The sequence below is a fragment of the Aquila chrysaetos genome, chromosome 2 (genome assembly GCF_900496995.4).
Source record: "Aquila chrysaetos chrysaetos chromosome 2, bAquChr1.4, whole genome shotgun sequence".
Lineage (NCBI taxonomy): Eukaryota > Metazoa > Chordata > Aves > Accipitriformes > Accipitridae > Aquila > Aquila chrysaetos.
The window spans coordinates 12001861-12027222 of NC_044005.1; the positions used below are offsets into that span (position 1 = coordinate 12001861).

Here is a 25362-nt window from a genome sequence, read left to right on the forward strand (position 1 = left end):
GGGCAAGGAAAGAAGAAACAGATTCAACAAGAAACCAATATGGTGGTAATACAAGGCTGGCTGGGAAAAGAAATTGCAGGAGAAAATGGAGATTAGTCAACTACTGGAGTAAGAAAGACTGAAACTGGAAAATGAGGGGAAGTGGCTACAGGTAAGGGAGATAAAAGAAGTCAGGGTTGGGGGGAGAACAGGTGAGTTGAAGGAAGAAAAAAAAAGGGGGGGGTAGGCAATCAGAGGGAAATTTAAAAGTTTCAGAGGTGTCCTTTCTGTGAGGCTACTACAAGGGAAAGCAATGTCATTACAACCTAAAAAAGACAGGCAGGAAGCTTAATTTACATCACAGCTCAAATGAGGTAAGAGTGCTTGAGAATGCAAATAACTGGCCATGTAAAAAACTAAAGACTAGCACAATAATGAAGCAATTAAAGCTCTGAGCAAAACACCTTTAGCACTGTAGAGGAAAACATGCAGACTGGGAAATATAAAAATAGTACCACTTTTTAAGATTATTACAATATAGAAATAACGCATCTGTTCATGAACTAGAGCATGTAATTAAAGATACAGAGAAAACACAAGAACACCATGATATGGTTTGTTTGGACACAGCCTGCCAGACATACTCGATCCCGCTAGGTACTGCTCCACTATCTAGCTGTCTAGTGCTTCCTACTTGCCATTTTGTCTGGTTGCATATCTGAGTAAGACATCAAGGCTTGAATCCAATTTATGTTTAAAAACAATTAAAAGAAGCTTGATCCATGATTGGTAGAAGCAGACTCTGCATAACCAATATTAATAGTAATTATCAATCAGTCTAGTAATTACTGACTAGACACAGCAGGCAGTGTCAGCTGCCCAGTTCTGGAAGTGACAAGGTGTGATGGGTTGACCCTGGCTGGTTGCCAGGTGCCCACCAAAGCCGTTCTATCACTCCCCCTCCTCAGCTGGACAGGGGAGAGAAAATATAACAAAGAGCTTGTGGGTCGAGATAAGGACAGGAGAGATCACTCACCAATTACCGTCACGGGCAAAACAGACTCAACTTGGGGAAATTAACTCACTTTATTACAAATCAACCAGAGTAGGGTAATGAGAAATAAAACCGAATCTCAGAACACCTTCCCTCCACCCCTCCCTTCTTCCCGGGCACAACTTCACTCCCGGCTTCTCTACCAACTCCCCCCCACGGCACAGGGGGACGGGGATGGGGTTTACAGTCAGTTCATCACACGTTGTTTTCTGCCGCTTCACCCTCCTCAGGGGGAGGACTCATCACACTCTTCCCTGCTCCAACGTGGGGTCCCTCCCACGGGAGACAGTCCTCCACGAACTTCTCCAACGTGGGCCCTTCCCACGGGCTGCAGTTCTTCACGAACTGCTCCAGCATGGGTCCTTTCCACGGTGTGCAGTCCTTCAGGAGCACACTGCTCCAGCGTGGGTCCCCCACGGGGTCACAAGTCCTGCCAGAAAACCTGCTCCGTGGGCTCCTCTCTCCACAGATCCGCAGGTCCTGCCAGGAACCTGCTCCAGCGCAGGGTTCCCACGGGGTCACAGCCTCCTTCGGGACAACCCACCTGCTCCGGCGTGGGGTCCTCCACGGGCTACAGGTGGATATCTGCTCCACCGTGGACCTCCCTGGGCTGCAGGGGGACAGCCTGCCTCACCATGGTCTTCACCACGGGCCGCAGGGGAATCTCTGCTCCGGCGCCTGGAGCATCTCCTCCCCCTCCTTCTTCACTGACCTTGGTGTCCGCATAGTTGTTTCTCTTACATGTTCTCACTCCTCTCTCCGGCTGCCGAATCTGCCTGTCCCAACTTTTTTTTCCTTCTTAAAAATGTTATCACAGAGGCGTTACCGCTATCGCTGATTGGCTCGGCCTTGGCTGGCGGCGGGTCCGTCTCAGAGCTGGTATTGGCTTTCTCTTGAACACAGGGGAAGCTTCTAGCAGCTTCTTACAGAAGCTACCCCTGTAACCCCCCCCGCTACCAAAACCTTGCCAACAAAACCAATACACAAGGGTTGATCATGACACCTACAGAACAAAAGGCTGCCACCAGGAGAGACCAATCTTGGAATTAAACAGTAACTAGTAACAAAACCTGTTTAGCAAACTTACCAGGACAGCAAGCAGAGCCAGGCATGGAGAAGTGCAAAAGAAAATACAAAACAGACAAAGAGATTGACATGAGTAGAACAGATAAAAGCTTAGGACAGCAACAGCAGAATGAAAACCCTAAAGCTTTAAGCTATGCAATTCCTGCCGTCAGCAAGTGCATGCAAAGCACAGAGAAATCAGGCCATCCCCATCTTCTACAAGCTCCTGAAGAGGATCACAACCTACTGTTGTTTTCATTTAGCCCATCAGCTAGTCTGGCGGAAGCAAGTCATATACTTGAAAGTGTAGCTTAGTGATGATCCAGTCAACACAGTCTGACCTCTTTTCCAATCTATTCTTTAAAAAGTCTGAAGAACTATACATCAACATACATGCTCAAGAAACATTAAAGTTGCCATGTCACGCACTCAAATGAAAAAATGCCAGAATTAAGACTGGTTGTGCAAACTTAATGCAGCCCACTGGGAACATATTTATACATATAAGTTTAAAAAAAAATAATCACTACACAGTTTAACATGGCACTTTGTATCACCTACTACCTAGGGACGGACTAGCTCTGGAATCAAATGAGAGCTGAGTACTGAAGGATATTTGTTGTGGGAACATATTTAGCTAACGGTCACAAGAGCATTCCAGACGCCTTTAGAAGGCCTTGAACAGAATAAACAAGACGACAAAAATAAGAAAGATACCAATTAGAAAAACACAGGTGCATATTCCACGATAAAGAGAACTTGGCACAAACAACCTCAATTCGGCAGTTTATCTTGACCAATTAGACTGAAATAAGTCTCGTATGTTTAGTTAGTATGACCAATTATATTTTATGTTTATGCGCGTGTGCAGTGTTGATGCAGCCAATCATTGAGTGCAACTGGACACGTGGACAGTGCATGAATAGTGTGTGTAACCAATGGGAGCTAGTTGGACATGAGGAGGGGGAGATGTAGGGAACACCGTTCGGAAGATCTCGCGATGTCACGGAAAGGTAGAAGGCTAGTCGTCGCCTCCCTATGACATATCAGTAATCCCACCTACCGTTGTTAGTATAAAAGGAATTAACTGCGCAATTAAGGACGGAGTTGGCACTCACACCATGTGTGTTATCTGTCTCTTCCCTGGTCCAGGCCGACCAGCGATCTAATCGCGGCACCTTGATATGTAGCACTGCTACAGATATTTATCTGTAAAGAATCAGACTCCTTAACATAAAAAAAATTAAGCACTGAACAAGACAGGCAATTACAACAGGAAGGGAAAACACGGTATCCTACTCAAGACAGCTGCAGCTGCTTTACAGAAGTGGATTCTGCCCCATCACTGAGTTCCACCAAGACAGTGGGCAAAAATCACTTAACAATACTCCTCAGCACGGCACTACTCTTTCTGGCTGCTGATGCCTACTCAGCTTGAAATGTCAATGGGAGTGTTATTTTGAATGTACAGAATGCTATGTAATTGTAAGCACTCAAAAAATCTAGGCATCTCAAATCAGCGTCCTAAATGTGGAGGTTATTTTTACCCAAATCTCTGTCTCAGCTGCCCTCTTGTAAACTGAAAGCTCTCCTCCCCTTTTCTCCATTTCTGTATACAGACTATTTGTGAAGAAAATTTCAAGAGATATTTGCTAATCCTGTGTTCAAGATCAGTCTTGAGTATCCAGTTATAAAACAGGCCAAGGTCAAACACTGAACAACAACAATAAAAAACAAACCTGAGTACCAACTCATTCAGAAAGCACTATCTACACAGGTTTTCATTAATTTACCAGACGTATTTTAACAAGAAGTTTCATTTTATCAGTTGCAGTTATAAGCCATGAAGGATAGCAGCACAGTAAAAAAAACACCTCAAAGTGAAAGATAAAAAAGATCTGGGAATTGAAAGTGCTGAAGAGTAATTTCAGTCTGAATCGAAGACTCAGAGGGCCTGAGTAAGTCTGAAAGCACACCAGACAATCACCAACATGAGAGGCCAGAGGCAAGAGTGATGGTCTCCCTACTTCATTGATGGCAAACTGGAACGGGTCCTACATTGACATGGTGAAGGAATTCCTTCTACCCATTGATTTTATAGAAAGGGTAACTCCAAGAAAGGCCACTCGAATGCCTTTTAGCTGGTGGGGAGCACCCTGCACTAAAAGCTACTCTGCAAGTGCACTATATTTTTGTGCTGGTGTGCTGTGTTTCCAGTCCTAGTGCTAAGCTCAACGCAGCAGGGAAATGACATTCATAAAGATTTTACAGAGAGTTAGAAAGTCCTGGTAGGGATAGACCTCTGTGCCCAAGGAAACAGCTGCTCCTGACTCTGAGGTGACTCTCTCCACTAGAATGTAACCAAGTCTTTTCAAAGTTTTCAACTAGCAAACTTTCATGTCCATATGAAGAATACTTGAAACCACCACGTAACAGGTTTGTGATGCTCAGGAAACCTAGTCTGCAGCGTAGTTACACAACAGTTAGTGTATGCTTTTGTTTTGGCTGTCATTCTTACCTGAACCTCTTAGCTAGATGTTAGAGGCAGTGTAAGATAACTTAGGTTTACTGTTTAAAGACGACTAAAACTATATATAACCAGTTCTCTGACCATTAATTGCTAAGTCATCGTGCATGCTTTTGAGCATTCCTAGTACACCAACCAGTGTACATGGAAAGGAAAAGGTGAATTATAACTTTTACAACAAGAATCTAAATAAAGACTACACTACATGCCGATAAGAAAATATCTCTATAAGAATCATAGGAACTTCATACAATATTTAATAACTAATCTAAAAAATTGAGCAAATGAATTTCTGTGGATTAACTGTAGAATTAATTTTACTATTGTAATTTCATTTCTAAAAAGTACAAAGTCTTAATCTGTGACTCACAGCTCTTCCAATTATTGCCATATTTAAACAGGTTTGCAAGAAAAATACCGAAACAGACCAATCAACCACAGTTAAACGTGTCTAACAAATCCCTGGACGAAGTGCCAGAAGAAAGCTCATTAGATGACAAATAAGGAAGAAGAAAATTATTAAGATATATACTCACCTGGTAAAAATACCAGCACACTTCCACGTTCTAATGTAACACTCAAGTTTCTTTTCTCCCTAACAAGAACATGCAGTTTCATTAGTTTTACAGCCTCAGTCTACTTTATTGCCTCAAGTTATTTTATTCTGAAAGAACAAGCAGAACTGCATACTTTTTGTAACATGTATTATTTAAACTTCCTGAAGAAATGGAATTCAAAACACTATTCACAACTACGCTTTCTGAAAAACACAGTATATAAACGCTGGAACTAGATCATTAGGTATAGTTTTGTCTTCAAAATGATGTCAAAACAGAAACATTCATATTTAGCAATGAAATTAATCGAAATTAGGTTAACAAAGATCTTAAAATTAAAATGTAGTATACTAAACATGTTCATGACAAACTTAGAGGGAGACATCTTTGATTAGTCTGTTATGAGTCAAGAAGCTAAAATCACCTTAACATAATATAGAACTCACTTTTTGTTGTAATCATTCCTGATGTAAATTTTTTTCAGGCATCTTGAAAATATCTACTCTCAAACTATATAATGAATGGAAAGTATAGGTTTTTAATGGAAGGTATATAACAACGGATGTTTGTAATAGCCCTTTTAGTATTTGAAAGCTGAAATGCTAATGCCTTCATGTTTGCTTATAAAATGTACCTTATTAGTAAAAGGTAGTTTCATTTGGCTATTCTAAACTACAGTAAAACACCAACACTTGTACTTCAATGGTTCACTTGCTAACTGCTCAGGTGAGCTTAAGTAATGCTTTCTTAGAATTTCAAAGTTTACGTAATACTAAGTTTGGGGGGAAAAAAAAAAAAAAGGAAGCTTAAAAAAAATTTTCTTCAGCACACTGTTATACATAATCAGAATATACGGGAACAAAAACCATTCCTGAACTAAACATGCACTCACTGTTAGATCAAAGTTGTAGAAGCAACTTTACTACATTTTCAGATACTAAACAACAATTTACAAAACACAGAGAGTAACACCAATTAGTATTTACTTATTTCAAAAGACAGTATGGCATTAGTTAAACAGCCAGTGAAAATTAATGCCTTGTTTGTATTCTTTTTTCATGGTCTAATGTATGTTTTAGTTCACAATACAAAATAATAGTTCTGATTTTCTTCTTCATATAAATAATATTTAGCTCTGGTCTGCAGCAAAGAATCTAGTTTCCATATGACATGGCTGGCTTGAGGGGTCATTTACACTCTAGGGCATGAAGTGTATTTCAAGAACACAGGGCATTCAGTAAGACTTACAAGCAGTCTTAGTATGACTACCGTGAGTAGAAATCACACGAGCAAATAAAATAAAAGCAGAGATGCATAGAAAATTAAGTTACCACTATTAGCTATAATACATGGGCTGCTGCTGTTCCTTAATTAGAGTCTCATTTCCCCAAAGAACCACTGATTCCAGATCTTGAACTGTATCTTACCTATTGCACTTCATCTCCAACTCATCAAATGACTGAATCAAAGCCACTGCTACTTCATACAATTCCCTTACTATCACGGGTTCCTCAATTCTTTGAGAAGGAAGCTGTATGGAGAAGAAAGTATTGAGGTTAACACAGGCTAAAAGACTGTAGATCACCTACATGTGTTGATTTGTCAAGTGCTTTTTGATTAAAATTGATCCAGCACACAAGCTGTACAAAGTAGTAACTTAATCTGGAGCATTCATGACCTTCTGAACAGACATTTTCCTTCAAGCACCCTACCATTCTAATGCTAGCAAAATACTTCTGATATTTACCTACTTAAGATAAGCACTAGGCCACACTCAGTCCCCTAACATCTACAGGACATACTCCTAATCCAGAAGTGTTAAGCACATCAGACTAACTACAACCTCCATCCAGCCCTCCATGGGTTAACAGGATGACAAGGAGAGGAATTTGTATAAGGCAGGCACAATCCTTCTCACAGGTGCTATAATGCAGGTCTCTACCCGATTGCCAAATAAATCACATTTTTCTTCACGTACTTCTCTTATAAATTGTCTTTGCATTTAATGGATCTTGTGTTTTAGGTCATACCCTGTCAAAGACCTGTGGTTCTGTTGTACACAATATAACCACAACGATTGTATGTACGCTGTTTTCTAGCATTTCTGTCACAACTCAGGGCTTCAATATTTAAGAACACAAACCATCAAGTCTTCAGAGCAAAGACTGTAACTTAATCATGTGTCAGGTTTAAAAAGAAAATGCTTAATGAACTACACATGCTCTGGGAATGGTCTATAATATTACACATTTTTCTCTTGTAGGGAAAATGGCTTTTGATAATTGCTCACCTTTCAATTCTCAGGATTTCTCCTCATTCTAGTGGAAACTCTTTACTGGACTAACCACTACCTCTAACTTTTCTAGACTTGTATTATAGTGTAATCTGCCCTCTACATACTTCACATTATTAGAAAACCTACATTCAAACTGCACTTTTCTTCCTCTTATTATGCCTTTGAAGTTCTTTCCTCTTCCCTCCCTCCACCCTCAAGTGAAATATTTTATTTACTTTTATGCTGAAATCTGACAGTTAAAGTCATCCAAGATTTTCCCAAGAAAACCAATAGGTTCAAGTGATAGTGTGTGTGTATGCTTTAAGAAATCATGTGTTTTCTCACTAGCTAACAAGCCTCCATTTTTATGTTTATGCTCAACCAAATATTAGTCCTAGCCTATCAGCTGCCTTCACCTGCTGCTTGATACACTACAATAGTATTTTATTATTCAAATACAGTTTTATTTAGGCTTGGACTTCTCATGTTACCGTGGACCACACGGTAACAATAAAAATGCAATAGTCAGTAGTAACTGGTAAATACGTGCAGATAAATACCAACATAAAGTAAGATGCAGCTGCAGCCAGGGACCTTTAAGGAGGATATAACATGTAGGGAAAAAGCCACTCCTAGAAAGAAATTCAAAATGCAAGCTGAACAGCCAAGAGTAATACTTAATGTTTCTATACACAAAACTAATATATTCCAGGTTTCCCTGTAAAAGAAGCAGAAGGTATTTACCAATTGTCCACATTTCACAGAGATTTGCTCTTATTTTAATCAAGCACAAAATTAGGATTACACACTTACTGCAAGTCAGTTACCATATAAGCAAAAGAGGGTTCTGCACAATTTTCAATGAGCAAAAAAGCAACTGAAAAAGATATACTGACGAAGTTGGAATGCATCATATGTGTACTGATAAGAGTATCATTCACATAACTCAAACCTCAGTTGTCTGAAGTGTAACCCAATGTGTAAGCCTATGCATCTGAGGATTACAAATTTCAGATACAAGCAGATGGTGTATTGGTTGAAAATAAAGAACCACCTGGACCAGCTACTTTGATCATATGAAAACAGTTATCTTCCAAAGTAATGCTGCTGAAAGGCAAACATGACCCTAGGATGAATCACAACAGGTCATTCTAAGAGTGTGATGGGTTAGTGACACTGTACAGAACTGCCCCTCACTCTGAAGTGACACAGGTCTTGTCAAAAGTTTTCAGTCAACGTACTTGCCAGCCTTTGAAGTAAAAGAACTCTTGAAGCCAACAGATACTCAGTTTGTGATGCTGGGACTGACATACATCTCCAGTTCTTACCAGGTTTTAAAGGGATCAGCCAAAACTTGAGCAGAAGCAAATTATGACTACTTCAATTACCAGACGAATGAAGAGACTTTCTTGTACGAGGAGAATAGCAAAGACTTACCTCATCTAACAAAGTAAAACAAAAGCCAGAAAGAGGTATTACTGCTACCTATAAACCTATCCAAGAATAAATAAGAATGTGGGAAGGAGAAGAGTTACTTTAATCTAGAAAAAAAACCCCAACATCCCCCCCCCCCCCCCCCAAAAAAAACCCCAAACAAAAACCACCATCAAAACCCACAAAATAAACAAACCAACCGAAAACCACAACAGTTTTGGCTCTAATCTGTCACAGTCTCCCAAGGTGTTCTTGGGAAAAAAGGCAGAGGAAGCAGAAGTGTCCTTTCATTTGCTTCTTTCCCAGCTCCAACACTGGGACTGCATATCTAAGTTCAAGGTTCAGTGCCAAGAGAGTTTTAACCTCATCCAAAATCTTGCCTGCAACTATACACATCTGACCTCACAGAGAAGTTTCAGAGAGCTAAAACTGCAGAAAACTGATCTAAACTAACTATTAAAATGAAGTTAGCTATTTTTCTACCACTTTCCCTTTCTGAAGGAGCTCACGACAGAATCACAAAAGCACTACTGCTACCACCCATTTGGCAACACTGATTTAGATCAGCTTTTGCTACTGCAACCTCAGTCCTCGCCTGTCCAACCCTTACCAGAACAGTCAACCTGTAATACTACATCATGTCAACCCTAGGTTGCCTTGGTGTCTGCAGAAAGACCACTTTCTGAAAAACCTGAGAAAATTATCTTACTTTCTTCTGGTAAAGGATGGATTGAAGGATCAAAAAAAGCCATCTGTAAGAACTTGACAATATTCTTTCCTCTTCTCTGACCCCCTTACATCAACTAGCCAGGTAGACTTTTCTGGTGTACAACTCTGTCAGTCCCAGAGCTTCTTAACTGCATTTTACACACACTATAGTAATGCTTTTCCAATGAAGCTTGATTAGTCCATGAGAAACAACAGACAACATTCTAGTAGTTTTGAGAAGTAGTACTTTTTTTCCTAATATATGTGATAATCTAAGGAATTTGTCTTTTCTGGGCTGCTCTAACATAAGATTTTTGTGTTCAGATTATCCCTGCTTAAATAACTGTCAAATTTGCCTTTTCAATTTTGTTACCAATTGTACCTTTAGTATTCTTTAACACAACAAGACTGCCACATCACTCCTAATAAAAGGTAACGATGTGCCAAACAGCAAATCCAAAAGCCCAGTCAGAGCTGACTGAAGTAATACAACATAACTGGAATAGCTTTTGACAGCAGGTCACTACCTTTCATCTGGAGTCTTGACTTCAGTTCCAGGTATATGAAGGAGTTTTTACACTTGAAAGCCAAAAATGGGACTCTCTTTCTTGCCTCAGGAAAGAAGTAGAGACATGGCATTTCACAGACTTACTAAGACTAACATCTAAGTCCCCTAGTTGCTTACAGTTCTTCAATTTGCTCACAGAATTAACTATACAATTAATTTGCATTTGATATCTCCAATACTATACTATAGCACTAGGTAAGCATTTACACAACTAGCTTTAGATTTGCCTATAGATACAGCCTTCATGCATTTTTCATCAAAACCTGTGTTTCACCGATTCCTTGGGGCTTAGAGGGCGCTGATATGACAAAATAACGATCCAGTTAAATATCCAGAACAATGTGCTTACAAAGGCCATTATGCCAAAAGAAAAAGAAACTACTTTTTATAAACCTATACTCAAAAATTAAACAGCAGCACCTATAAATAACCCAATATTTGGGCAAGGGTAAGCCAGTGCTACACCAAAGGGTGTTTCTCCCCTCCTTCCCTCTTATTTTTATTCCTTCTTCCAAATGAAGCAATTCAAGCGGCAAGCTTTATCTTTGATTCAGCTAGATGTCTACCTAGCCATAGCAAAGGAATTACTGCAAACAGGCACACAGGGGAAAAAAAAAACCCCACAAACCCAAAAAACCAACAAAAAAACAACCCCCCAAAAACCAACCACACAGCATTTCTATTTATCTTCCAAATCACAACTGGCATCAATGAATTCCCAAATTATCCAAGTCAAAACTGCTCAAAAAAAATTTTTATTTTCAAGCATAGTTTTAAAACATTATCACCTACAGAAATGAGTGACATGTTAAAGCCAAGAGCTCTGCAGGATTCGTAAAAGAATTCTACATTTATACAGTAATTATTTTAAGGTTTTTTGAGAAGGGACAAAGGTTCATACCTCACAGCAAACGAGACAGTTATAAAGGACTAAACTAATTTCAGTCAAGATGCTTTAAGGAAAGCGTTATGATTTATGTAATCTGATATTATAGTTATTAATTTTAAAATCAAAAGGAAACTTGGAAAGATACTGTTTATCTAAAAAGCAAAGACTGTTTTTTCTTTTAACTTCTGTATTTTTATGTGAATTTTACAGGCTTTTATAGGCAAAAATAAAATACTAAGAACTAAAGCCCGAAGCCTGTACCTCAAGCAGTTATCTAATTGATTTTGATTTTACCATGATGAAAGATGTGCCCCTGCTTCCACATGGCAGCATTAACTCATTAACTGCCTTAACACTCAGGCTCTGCTTTCATTTTCATTAGGATCTTACATACATGGTAGGTCTAAGATGACTTAAGTATTTTTTTAAATAAAACTACTATTCAGAGAAAATCTCCACACATAGCACCATAAGAAACAAGATGCAAGACCAAACACCAGTGCTTTCTAATTCAATTTCTTCTTTTTTTCCATACATATTAGAAAAAAAAAAAAAAAAAAAGAAAATCAAGAGCACTTATGTGCTTCTATTGTTGCCCTAAGGTACAAATAACTTCTTGGACAATCATACTCTTCTCCTCCTGCTGAACAACAGAATGGCTATAGCTAGGACAACAGAACAAAAAGAAACAGATGAAAACTTTAAAAAAAATGAAAGCTAAATGCTCATATATGCAGAGAAAGTAAAAAATATAAAAAGGCATAAGTAGTGAAAGCAGTTCCTTTTGTTAATGATCTTTGAGGTGAAAGGTGCGGCAGCTGACATTCAGCTCAAAGTGCAGCTGTGACAAATGCAACTTGACTTAAGTAGACTTCTTACTGAATTTCTTGACTATCTTTTTGTTGTCATCTATCATCAAAAATCTTTTACAGAAAGTCACGTATTACGTAATCTCCTCCATATCACCCATCTGAGCTGCCATACTAACACATAAAAACTGACAGGCCAACTGCTATATGCATTTAGTTTATTCTTCTGGCTGCATTAAAACTTCAACAGTTGACAGCCTTTTATTTTAGCTTGCCTGTGTTGAGGCATAACCAATGCCTGTGCTGCGTACAGCATAAACAATTATTTTCTTCTGTGTTTCCCATAAACTACCTGTTTGCTTTATTTCTCTAATTTAGTTTCTGCAGAAATGAGGGATAAAAGCTAAATCGTAACAGTATGTTCACATACTGCTACTTTCTAAGTGCTACTTTTTAAGTGCATCCTGTGTTTTCTTCATTGTATTAACATTATAACAGTGTTCTGAATTATCAGAATTGACCAACAATTACTTCCATGCTCCAGTTATTTTTAGAGTGGTTGTCACTATTAAAGCTTGAGTGCATTTGTTCTACTTTGCTTTAACCTGTTTATTTCACCTTGGACCATAATACTGAAAGAGTTCAGACACTGAATTAAATTCCTACACAGCTGTTTTTCAACTGTAAAACAAACTTCTATTATAAAACCACAGATACCAGATTAATTCAAACCTACATTTATTACTTCATTATCTGTTGTCTATGTAGATACATGCTATACAATAGCATGTCAGAAGCTCTACAAACAAATATACTGTGCAGTTTATAAGCTAAAGGTTGAGACAGCAAATGAATCTTCAGCAATTACCACCCTTCTTAGGCACTAAAGCAGCAATTCTCCAGTGCAGCCACACAGGCTGTTAAGTAGCCACCAGGGATTTCATGAATATCTAGTATTCTAATGTATTTTCATTACTCAAAATTACATATTTGCCATAGTGGCTTACATGGCTACAACAAAAATATGTTCAAAACTACTGCGTAACAGCTCTGGGACTATTAAAGGAAAAAAAAAGGAAAAAATAGGAAGCACATGAGCCTCAGCTGGTAAGTGAAGCCAACTTGGCTAACACCAAACTTCTAATCATAAATGCTTCTTTTCTCATGACACTCTTCCATTCCTGGCTCTTTCTGCCTTTGATATATAACAGCAACATGAACCAACCCAGGAAATATTCCCTGAGTTTGTCAGCTGTATTTAGAGATTTACAAATCCTTGTATGTTACTTTCTGCATAGACTTTTACATTGTTCGTCTTGGATGCAAACTAGTGAACAAAATGCCACATACTACTTAAAATTCCCAGCCCTTTACATTCCATTTCTGCTACATGAAAGAAAAACTAGGCTGCTGCTAAGGAGACTCCCATTTCATCATCACGTATTAAACCTTATCTAGAACTGTAATGTAAAATTGGTTATTTGTAATTTTATTACACAGCTTTCAATTGACTATTCCAGTTTCTTTCTCACAATGTCCAAAGAAATAAAGTTATATTTACAATACCTTGAAATGAACAGTGTGCTTCAAATCATCAAGATAATATTCTTCAATTGCATAAGGTTTGCCTTCCAACTTAAATACACAGGCTGGATTCAGACCATTATAAACTGGCAGTGCAAAATAATCAGCAAATTCTTTACAGTTGATGGAAGCAGACATCAGTATTACCTATTAAAAAAATTGCACAGTACATGTAAGACGTTAATTTTAACACAAAATGCCATGCTATGCTGGAATCTCCACTTATTCTTTATGCTAAAATAGTCTAATTTTGGTTACTACAGGTATGTATCCTAGGCACGTTTAAGACAATCAAAGCTAAATGCTTAAGATTCACTACGTAGCATGTGGAGAAGGGTAAGCACCTGTAAGAGAACCACTCAGGCTAGATGCCTAGGGCAGACAACATGAAAAACCTTTCCTGTGGTAAAAGTTCAACTTGAAAACATATAGTACTCTTTCTTAAGCTTATGATCTCAACGTGGTCCTCAACAGAAAAAAAAGTGTACGCCAAGTATTTTCAACTCCTCTTTTAGTAACCAGTTAGGTTAGGTATCAGTGCCTTTAACTCCATCAAAAGATGGGACTACTCCCATATGAGCAGTAAGTGTAATTACAACCCAGCCTTAAAAATTACTATAATGATTTTGAAATGTGTTCAAAAGTTCTCTCTCAGTTTCAATTAATTTATGCAACTTAAAACTCTCCAGGATCACACTAAGCTCCTCACTCCGTTTGCTGACTCTGCCAAGATTCTTAACCTGTATTCACCTAAACAGAACAACAGAAATCACATTTGCTACCTGGTGACACCTTTTCTTTCAATTATGAAATTCAGAATTTAAAGCTTTGTTGTTTTCTCCCTGGTTAGACAGCATGATACGTGCAGAACAGGGGAAGGGAGAAGAATGAAGTAACTTAATGGCTATGGCTATAACCCCTCTATTTGGAATGTGCTCCCACTGCTCAGCATAGCCAGCTCAAATGAACTAGACAGCTTCAACTTAAAATAGGACCAAGAGCCAAGGAGTTAGAATGAACTGTGTAGTGTTCAGCTTCTTTCTTCAGGTCTCCTGAGCCACTCTAAGCAGTACTTGTAAAGTGGGACACAGACAGTCCTCTTTTGCTTTCCTGACAGCTTGCATGAATTCAAAAATAGAATGAAATAGGGACATCAACATCCAAAACAAAAATGCAATGAAATACAAGAGCATCCCCCTTATGAAGTAACAGGCAGGCAAGCTAATGAAGTGGGCATGGTACCACTGCGGTCATCTCCAAAGCACATGTAAAGGCACAAGAAATACAAGGAGAGAGCAGACTAAATCATGAAATCATTTAACATGATCCTGAAAGGAGGAGAAATCTGAAAAGACATAATTCTGCAAACATTATACAAAGCTGTCCCACCACAGCATGAACTGCCTCATGGCTCAATAGATAGTGGCTCACCTATGCTAGGAAAATAAGCTAAATGTAACCTTGCCTGAAGGCTCCTGAAACAAAATCCAAACTAAATTATCCTAACTGCAGTTACAGGCAAGGAATATTAAATTACCTCTTCCACTAGACAACCTTTGTAATTTGCACTCTGTAATCTGCATGGAGTCCTTCCAAACTGGAAGGAAAACCATAGGTTTCTAACAGACTGCCTGAAGGATCACATTACTAAACCAAAAGTTTGATCTACTCCAAAAGCAGAAATTCAACAAGCATGTATCACCAACATGGCAGAGAAATACATTGGAATAGAGGGTAATTCAACAGTTCTTCAAGATCAAGCAGTCCAAAATCACTCGTGCAGCGTGGATATGTCTAAAGGCCCACTAGACGATATCAAAAACATGCACAGTAACAACTTCTCACTTCAGATGTCCCTGAATGGCAATTTGCTAGAACCCGGAAATACGACTCTTTATCCTGTTCTTATTTTCCTACCAAAGCAGCTGTTACTAGTGCGATTTCCAGTAGTGACTATCTGGTCTGACCCAAGAGAGCCATTCTCACAGTCATAGGTTTCCTTGCAACAACCCCATCCCAGCAATCAACCTTAGAACAGTAAATGAAATGTCTGCTCCGTGGTCTAAAAGCAATACACCATCCATCTGCCAGAAAACTCAGCACAGTTGGTAGGTGAACCACAACAGGTAGATCTTGTCCTCCATATGTCAGAATTACTCTTCCCATCCTGTTAGTTGATGCTATGTTGAATTACCTGCTACTTCTGAGCTCTGCAATGTCCAGATTAGGAGACAAACACCTCATATGTTTTTCACATCATGCTGAATTATAAATACATTTTTTTCCCTTAAACAGGCCTCCTTGCACCCTTTTGTTTCATTAATCCAGGGGCACTGGGAGGACAATCTTGCATTTTCTAAATGAATTTGCCACATGATCAAAGCTTCCTCCTTGACAGTTTTTCAAAAGGGGCTGAAAAGGGTTGAAGTAGGAGGCACTGGGCTTATGTATAGGTTCAAACTGAATTACCTGTTCTGCTCCGCTAAAACACCACAATTGAGATCAAGAGTTCCCCCCTCCACACCATGAAAAACATTCAAAGGGACACTACCCCCACCCCCAAATGAAAGACTTCTCAGGTTTATACAATATGAAACTGTCATCTGAAAAAACAACTGCAGAGAAGGATATAAAGGAAATAAAGTTTTCCAGTGACAATTTTGAGAGATTTAATCAGAATTATATAGAAAAAAAAAATATTTCAGGAACCTATAAAAGAAAAATGTTTTCTAACAGAAAAGATGATAGGACCTGTAGGGCTTCCTGCCATTGACACCAAACAGATAATCTTAGCATCAAGGGCAAACTTTTCACGACCTGAGTACAATCAAATTATTTGGTATTCTTGGTAAGCAGAGCCAAGTGCTAAGAAAGCCTGAATAGCTTCACACCTGTCTGTGAATTTAAAGACAGGTGAGTTTTCTTATCAGCAAGAAAATGGATAAAAAGAGAGACATGAAGTGCACAGACATGCCCTATGCCAACTGGAAGGGCACTTCCAGTGAGAGCATGCTTGGATGATCTAAAGACCAAGTCACCCAACTTTGAATCAATGTGGTCAATTGTACAGAAGACCACAGATTCCCTTCCAATAGCAACAAAAACAGCCAACATAGACTCAAGTTATGTTTGCTTTGAACAGAACAGTTCACAGTAACTGAACAATTAACTGAAGCACTTAAGGGACACATACAGTCTCACAAAATTTCTGCAGTCTCAAATAGCCGCACAGTAATACAGGGAGTTATCCTAACTCTTATCACTTGTATTTAATTTCTTACAATTCAAGAGTTCATTACTTTGAGACCACAAAGACTAAATATGGCATGCTAAACCTCTGCAAACTCTGCTTTAGTATAAAGCACAATTTCCTAACATGCAGAGAAAAATCTCTGCCATGTCTTGCTATAAGTTCTGCCTAGAAATTACAATACAGCATTTCTGGGGTTTTTTTTGCTATTTTTTCAAGCATGTTGTCCCATTTAAAAAAAAAGCTCAGTATTTCCAAGAGTTAATGCTACCTTATTTAACCAAGGATAAGCACTGCCCTCAATACCCAATACATAATTCTAGTCAAATATCCATCTTGCATTTTTTAGCCTTAAGCAGACTTTAGAAACTAATGCATTTTAACATGAGGAAAAAAAAGTCTCTCAGAACACATTATAGCACCCAGGAAAAGAATGCCCTTCAGCTTGCTTCCTTATGAAGAACTGGAAACTGAATAATATTTTAGTAAAAAATAATGACACATTTATGGTAAGTTCTTTAAAACATGCCTTTTGTAGATTAAAAAAAATGTGTAAAAATTTATTCTTGCACAAAAAGTAGCAGAATATACTTTGAACCTACCTTTACAGACTGTGAATTTGTACGCAACAGTTTACGGATCACCAAGAGCAAGAAATCCATTTCTTCTGTGCGCTCATGCACCTGGAAGACATTATCCACAATTTAATTTTCTTTAATTCATGCTCTTTTTTACAATCTCTTCCTTTGCTACTCAATTTCACATTTTATATTTGTAACTTGGAACAATACATTTTCATAGAAGAAAACACACCTTTTAAGACTATGCATGTTAATCCCATTTTAAAATCCCAACATAGCTGTTCAGATGACTACAGCACCCTTTGTGAAAATCATATGCCACTATTAAGTCATGAAAATTGTAGAATAATGACCAGAAAACCAATCGTGAGCTCTAGCCACTAGTTCTACTAGAGTTGACAATAACAGTTGAAGCGATACTGAAGTTGGGTAAGTTAGTTGTACAGGTAAGATCACAAATGATCCAGGCAGGGAGTATGCTGGCTTGTCTAAAAGCTCCGCAAAATGAACAGACATCCCTTGTTCCCAGTGGCTTCTAGCTATGATCAAAATACACAATTGCTTTCCAAAACATTATTTTCCACCCAATTCTTTATATATCCTAGCTGACTGCTCCTTGCAGTTCAATACTTCCCTCTCAACATTATCAATGATGATCATATCTCTTTCTTGAATTACAGTTTAAATATATTAAGTGCAGCAGCTTTTTCTGGAGCTCAGCCTTCAAAGGTCAGCATTCATCCCCTCTAAGGCAATTAGCATTTTCTAACATAACACGAAGTTATACTTCCATTCAATACTGCCCCATTACAAAACTAATTTAGCTAAGGCAGTTTTCAGGCTGACAGGAAAGTCTTGCTGTGAGAAGTCATGATTTTCGGACCTAGATTTGTTTAGGTATGTTCCTAAACACCTACAGTACCCTAAGCAGGCTGGGACCTGCAATTAAGAATGCAGTGGAGAACATGTGGTTGTTAAAATGGTTACTACTGAGTCAAGATCACAATCTGTGAGGTAGATGTGTGGAAAAAAGTGGCATATGGGGAACAAGAGGGACTAGAATTTCAGCTGGGGAAGCAAAAAACACACACAGTCTTGAAAGCTAGCAACTGCTGAAAGAAGTAGTATAAGCTGATACCATCAGTTCGAATTACAGCACCCAAGCAAACAAAGTTTGAAGAACCTCTGTATAAATCTGTTCTCCTGCATAAGGGGCCAGAAAACTTCACTCATTAAATTTTCATATCTAATTAATAAATTTTAAAACTAAAGGAACAATCTAACACTTCTCTACATATGCATCTCATCATTAAACTTTGGCATCTTACATCTAATCTGCATTTCCTTATCCTAGGCTTTAAAACGTTAAGTTTGCAAGACTCTGCTAATATATTAGGGTGGTCTCAAATCCTTCCCACGAAGGCAAGTGATACAACTCTTTAGGACTTGTGTTTTTTTGGTTCCTTCATCTGTTTGAATGAAGTCCTTAAGTTTCTTCATACAAAATTGTAACTATTTACTCCATCTTTTCCAGGTTTTCAACGTGCCATTTCAAGTGCAGTGATGACAGCCTTCATTATTACTGTAATAGTCTAATGGTATACCAAGTATTGTCTCCCTGCTCCTCAAATATTCAAGAATCAGTCACTCTCAGCTCCAATACCATAACAGAATAAAAATGAAAACCAGCATTAAAAAAACCCCAGATAAACAAAACAAAAAACCACAACAGCACATACCAGAAACCTGCAAGTCCTCTTCAGTATCACTACATCCCAAGATTTAAGTCCTACATCTTACATGTGATTTACAGTCATAGTTTGTGAAACCTCAATCTGACATCTGACTATGTTTAACAGTAAAATACCACTTACCACAGAAAATAAGCATAAACACATGTGAAAATATACAAGTTACAAAAAACCTGCAAGTATATTTTCTTCAGCTTTTTAGTGAAGTGACAGCAATAATAATGAATCTATGTGAGTGGACTGTAAATCCAGCCAGAAGACAGAGAACTTTCAGAGAACTATTTTATTTTTCAGGACATTGATGAAGAGTAAAGACTCTAAGGGCAATAATAATCAAGTGAGTAAAAACTAGCTGCCTCCTCCTAATAGGCCTAGCCAGACACGTTCTTGAAATCCACACAGCGTATTTCAGAAAACATTTCAAGCCACTCGTATCAAAAGCTAAGCACTCCCCAAAATCCTCACCACACCCTCAGTTCTGAACTTTGTTGCTCAAAGGATCGCCAAGACAAGCATATTTCAAGAAGTGTTAGTTCAGACAACTTATACAAAGCATCTTTACAAGTAGATGTCTGTATTTTTCTTTCTCTAGCATGATCGGAAAGACAAAAGAGAAAAAGGTTTTCTTAATATGAATTTTAAACTTATTTCCACCAACTTACTTCATCGATGAAAATGTGTGTGAATTCAGCTAGGCTTTTGGCACAAACTACTTTCTCAAGAAGAACTCCAGTTGTCATGTACAGCAACCTTGTCTCCTTTGTGGAAATGTTCTCTAAACTTACCTAACACAGTGAGAAAGAACATAGATAGGAATAGATATTTAACATATTCACAGGAACATACATCTGGAAGAACTTCAAAATGAAATATAGTGCAAACTCATCAAAATTATTCACTCAAACTTGTCAAAGCCTCTGCACAGTTGTGTTCTTAAAGCCCAGAACCAGTCAACCACAAACATTTTATTTGGGAGAAATTAAAAAAAAAAAAAATTCAAAACCCTGAAGTTTATAGAGTAAAGAATCAAAATTCCTTGCTGGGGGCTCTACTCTAAGAATTCTTCAAAAGCTTTTGAAGGTACATACATGTATCTTTCCACTAATGTACAGAGCAAGAAAAAGATTTTGCCAAAATATAGTTTGCTTACTGGACAGGAGAAAAGGAAAGAGGCATAAGATATCACCAAGACCAGGCAACTTATTCCTGAAAGTTCTACAACCTTATGGTAAATGGTGTTTTGATTTCTAAAATACTTCTGTTACATAGCTATCTCAGGTGCTACCTACCAAGGCAGGCAGGGAGAGCCATGATTATCTTTTCACTTTCAGCTTTTACAACAGCCTGGAGCAGATGAGTCTACACTCAACTGTTCTACTTCCATTTCTGCTCAGCTCATGCAAGTGCTTGTAAAACAAGCACAGCACATCCACATATACTGTCTTGAAGACAGTTTGGAAGCACACAACCATTTTGTGTCTTTAAGACTCATTAGCATAATGAATCGATTTAGCAATTTTATGACTAATTAATTCAAGGTATCAAATTATATAAAAGACTTTATGTAGAAACTATTTTGAAAAAAACAACATACATAACCCACAGTAATACTACAAAATGATACCTGAAGATTATTAATACTGGCTTAGTTAAAATTTGAGATAATGTCAGATCATACTTCTCATGGAATTATCTGGAGTGTTCACCTCTCAGAACTGAAACTTAGTGAATGAGCATAAAGAGTATTTTTACTTTGTCTTCCAATTTACCTGTGGAAAAATTAAACTTCAGAGTTTCGTAAAAAAAAAAGGGGGGGGGGAATATTTTTTTCCTACTACAGTATTTGTTGTAGACATAGCAAAAGAAACCACTAAGATTCGATACTTAGACAAAGAACAGCATTCAGTATGGAGGACAATAAAAATTGTTTTGAAGGGAAAGTGAAGCTGATGTATCTGCATAGCCCTGTAGTATAACACTGCTATTACTAGTAACAGGCTGTAAGCTTTGTACTGAGTTTGCAAGGCCTCAGGACTAAGGCATGTCAGGCTGTCTCTCTTTGACCTTTTCTTGACCTGCCTTCACCTTTGCTTTACTTGGTCTAGTTGTAACAGCAATGTAGTGTAGTGTAGAGATATAGAGGCCTGGTACAGTAGCAGACACCTTGGGAAGTGGAGAGACAGAATGTCGCACAGAAGAAAGCAGATGTGGGACAAGACATGGGGTGGAAGCTTGGCACTGTAGACTACATGCTATAAACAAGTCTGTAATGGTCAGTTAAAAATAAAAACCCCTCAGACCTGGAACTGGACAAAATTCTTTTTATGGGTAACAAAGAGAAGACATCTAACATACATAAATGGCACTATATGTAATACATTTGGATGTAACCTGGAGCTGCAGACCAATGAAGAAAAAGAAAGCTGTAAATGCATGTTAGAAAACATATATACATATGACCCTAAGTCAAGGAAAGAAAGGAAGAAACAACGAGAAAAAGAATGAAGAAGAGAGGAAGAAGAAATCAACACGTATTCCTCCCAGCAAAGAACTCCAGAAGCAGATGACTCTCCATGAGCATCCTCCCACCACCAGTGTGAACCCACTGGCCTTAGGACTCAGAGAAGCTAGTCCAGAGACAGCTATTGTCAAACTACCAGTGAAACAATGATCACAGCAGTTTATTGTGGTCACTGACAATGAGCTGATTAAAGCACCAGTATCTGTGTCAAAAGAAAGTGACATGAAAGGAAAATAACGGAGGCATAGAATGAGGAAAAAGGTGGACAAAAGGAAAGGAGGTAGATTTAAAAGGAAAAACTAGTTCAAGTTTTTCCACATTAAGAAGAAACAACTGGACATTCACAAAACAATGTGGCCATAAACGCATGAAAGTTTTGACATAAGTGACAGGTAAATGTAGTAATGTCAAACAAATCAGGTATGTTAATCAAGAATTTTAAAGGGAAAATGACAGAATATAGTTCTCCTGCAACAGTTTCAGTGATTAATAATATAGACATGTCCAATTATCAGAATGCAGGCAATTAAATATGTCTGTTGGAGTCTCACTAGCATTTGTAGTTGTTCAACTTTAAAAGCTTAAACATTTAATTATGAATGTTTAACAGCAGACGGCTAGAAACCTGCAATTCCACCTTAAAAGCAGATTCTCTAACATTTCTTCAGTACACTAGATACACTTAAAAGTAATCAAGAAAGACGATACAGTACTTCTAAATGTATTTTTAAATACACTTTGAAATTTTCTTATACCTGGTATCCTACAAATCCACCTAGTGTCCATGAGCGTTCCTTGCTAATCCACCTGGCAATGCTGCTGGCACCAATTTTCCGAGGCTGGGTAACAGCAATGTTGCAGTAGATAGATTGCTGAATGCAATAATCCAAAATATATTGTGGAATCTGTGTGCTCTTACCACTGCCAGTTGCTCCTTGTACAATCACAACTGAATTGCTTTGTATCAGAGACACTATCTGAAACAATTTTTCAAGAAAACTCGTAAGTCTACAAAACAAGTCAAAAAAGATTTCAAACAGATTTGAAATATCAATAGCTTCCGGGCCACATATCAAATCTCTAAAATGTTGTGCCATATTTTCTATCATCTCCTAGGCATCTGTAGATAACTGGACTCCTAAAACACGTTAGGAGATCACAGAAAAGAACATGGGCATGCATTCATTTACATATTTTACATAAATACCTATAAACAGAAAGTATAACGGCAATGTTTCTTCCTCTAAGAATTTTTATACAATGGTTTTGTACAATGAACAAAGGTTTTGTACAATGCTTAAAACAGGAACAAAACACCAAAACAAAAACCCCAACAAAACAAAACATAATTTTCAGCTTTATTCCGTAATGAGAGAAAATACAACAAAATTACCTCTTCCCTGTGTTTGGCTATAGGCATATCCACACATTTACAGTTAGTTATTGGTATAGAAGTCCAATCACTTGATTCACACTGAGACAATGAAGTATCTAGGCATAAAAATAACCAAGAGTAAGTTATTTCAATAGAGAAAGGGAATGATCAGCAGAGAATATGATCACAGTGTTTGGAAACCTAACTTTTATCAAATTTTCATCACATGTTTATTAGTATTAATAGAATTAATACTTTTTAATATTAGTAGATTGAAGAGATTTTCTGTGTTTATGCAACTGCTGTTTTACTGGCAGCAGCTCTGTAAATCATTGTTTCTGTGTATAAGCCACCATCAGTGTCAAAGATGCATACAATTCCATAATTCTATATGCTTTTCTTTTAATTAAAAATAGTATTTTTGCACAGTTTGCATTACAACTGCCAAAACTACCCATTCCCAAGAACTTTTTTGACAATAGTGAAAAAAATGCCTTATTCATGTACCCACGTGTTGTTTCCCTTAAAGCCTACTGAATCCACAGTACAAAATAACCCATAATTTGATAAGACCACCACTATATTTCTACCACTTGGCAATTAAAACAAGTCTGGTAAGTATCACAATGACCTTTCAAGGTGATACTAGATTCTGCAGTCTCTTGGCAGCAGTTACTCACCATTATCACTGGGTAATACAGAACAAAAATCATACAGCACTACCATGAGTTTCTGCTCTGCAGTCTGCTGTCAGTTCAACCATGAAAAACAAAAGTGTGACTGAACAGGTGCAGAGGCAGGTGTAGAACAGGAAAACCAGGACAAGACTTTGGTAACCACCAACTTTCCAAGCTACAATTAAACAATTTGGCTAAAAAAACCCCACTATACTGAAATCAAAGGCAGAAATGCTTTCTATTTCAAATGCGTTTCACCAGGTACTATGGTGAAATTTACTTATATGCATACAGATAATAAAAACTTAAGACTTCACTTTTTTTAATGTCATGTTATTTCTCTAAGAAATACATAGAGTAGTGGGAAAGAAATCTAGTATTCTTTTTACAAAGGCAATATTTACTGTAAAATAAAGGCTATAGCCTAAATACCTGACTGCGCAGTTACAGATCCCTTTCTTCGGAAAGGTTACTAACAATCTCACACAGCAGTGAAGCAGCAGCAGGCAGAACAGCTTCTTTTGTCTCTGTACCATACCTGAATGTGCTCCAATCCCCCAAATTGTCTTCAAGTATCAAGGAACACAAAATTACTTATTCCCACATTAAAACAAACCCCCAAAAGCTAGACAGTTCATTAAGACAATTTCATAAAGCACTAAAACCCAGAGCTCTCCTGAAGCCACACTCTCCAACAAGAAAGGTTCTTTACCTAGATTCTGTGTAATGCAAGTCATAGGTGATCATTGCACAGTGATTTACTTAGCACCACTAAACACATACAAAACAGAACTTAATAGCAGCATCCCTTGAAAATAGTAACAGTCCTCTTTAAAATACTTCTGGTCAAGTTTCTAAATATATTCCCCAGGAAAATTCATATGTAGCATTCTGTCACAACAACACTGTACAAAGGCTGACTGGCTTCCCTCTGGCACAAACATGTCACTACTGAGACATCAGTAGCTCTGCATCATTTGACCAATGCTGGAAGAAATCTCAAGCTGCTAGGGAAAAGAACCCAGTGTCAGCATATTCCTGCTAAAGCAACATAGCCTTCCCACCTCTATCAGGTTTTCCATGTAACAACTGCAATTTTGAAAAATGTGTTAAAAGTATACAACAGAGGACAGCAGCAATTCCACAACAGTGCTGATAAAAAAGGCGGGGGGGACACAAAAAAACCTTAAATAGTAGGATTCACATTATAAGATTCTCTAACTCAGTAAAAACCCAATGTATTAATAAGAAATCATTAACCTAAAATTAAGAATTTTATTTAAAAAATACAAAGGAACAAACCAGAAACAAATAAACAACCACCAGTATTCATGTACCTGCTGAATAATCAGATCAATCAATTTTGTATATCTTTTTTTTCACTGATGAAACATAACTTTTTTTTTTTTTTTTTTTTTTTTGCTTTTTATATGACAGTTCTAGGACAGCAATATTTTACCTTCTCCTAAGCACAGAAGTTTGGAAAAAAATTATACCAAAAGTAAATGGTCATCCAATGTCAGCCACCATCAATATACAGAGTTTGAGAACTGGCAGCCATATAACTATATTAGTAGACGCTGCAAGTACTAAAAACTGTATGGTTTGGTTTTTTTCCTCTTCAAGACATATACTCTGTGCTTAAACTGAAAGAAAAATTACTGAGTTTGCCTGGGGAACTAATACCATGACAACTCCGAGACATCTATCTAGAGCAGACAGTACAGTCTTGGGCCTCGGAGTAAACCAGCAACTTCA

At 37.8% G+C, this 25362-nt stretch overlaps 1 protein-coding gene across 1 annotated transcript in view; it reads right to left on the reverse strand.

The window, feature by feature from the left end:
• The window catches only part of TDRD9 (tudor domain containing 9), a 60549-nt gene extending 36151 nt beyond the window's left edge, over positions 1–24398 (reverse strand). Inside the window, exons 1-8 of the mRNA XM_030031617.2 lie at positions 24317–24398; positions 22946–23043; positions 22308–22529; positions 19694–19816; positions 17302–17382; positions 13432–13596; positions 6610–6713; positions 5162–5220 (exon numbers count right to left, since the gene is read on the reverse strand). Coding sequence (XP_029887477.1) covers positions 5162–5220; positions 6610–6713; positions 13432–13596; positions 17302–17382; positions 19694–19816; positions 22308–22529; positions 22946–23043; positions 24317–24341 — 877 coding nt within the window. The 5' untranslated portion in view covers positions 24342–24398. The remainder of the gene's footprint in view (positions 1–5161; positions 5221–6609; positions 6714–13431; positions 13597–17301; positions 17383–19693; positions 19817–22307; positions 22530–22945; positions 23044–24316) is intronic.
• Between the last annotated feature and the right edge of the window lie 964 nt (positions 24399–25362).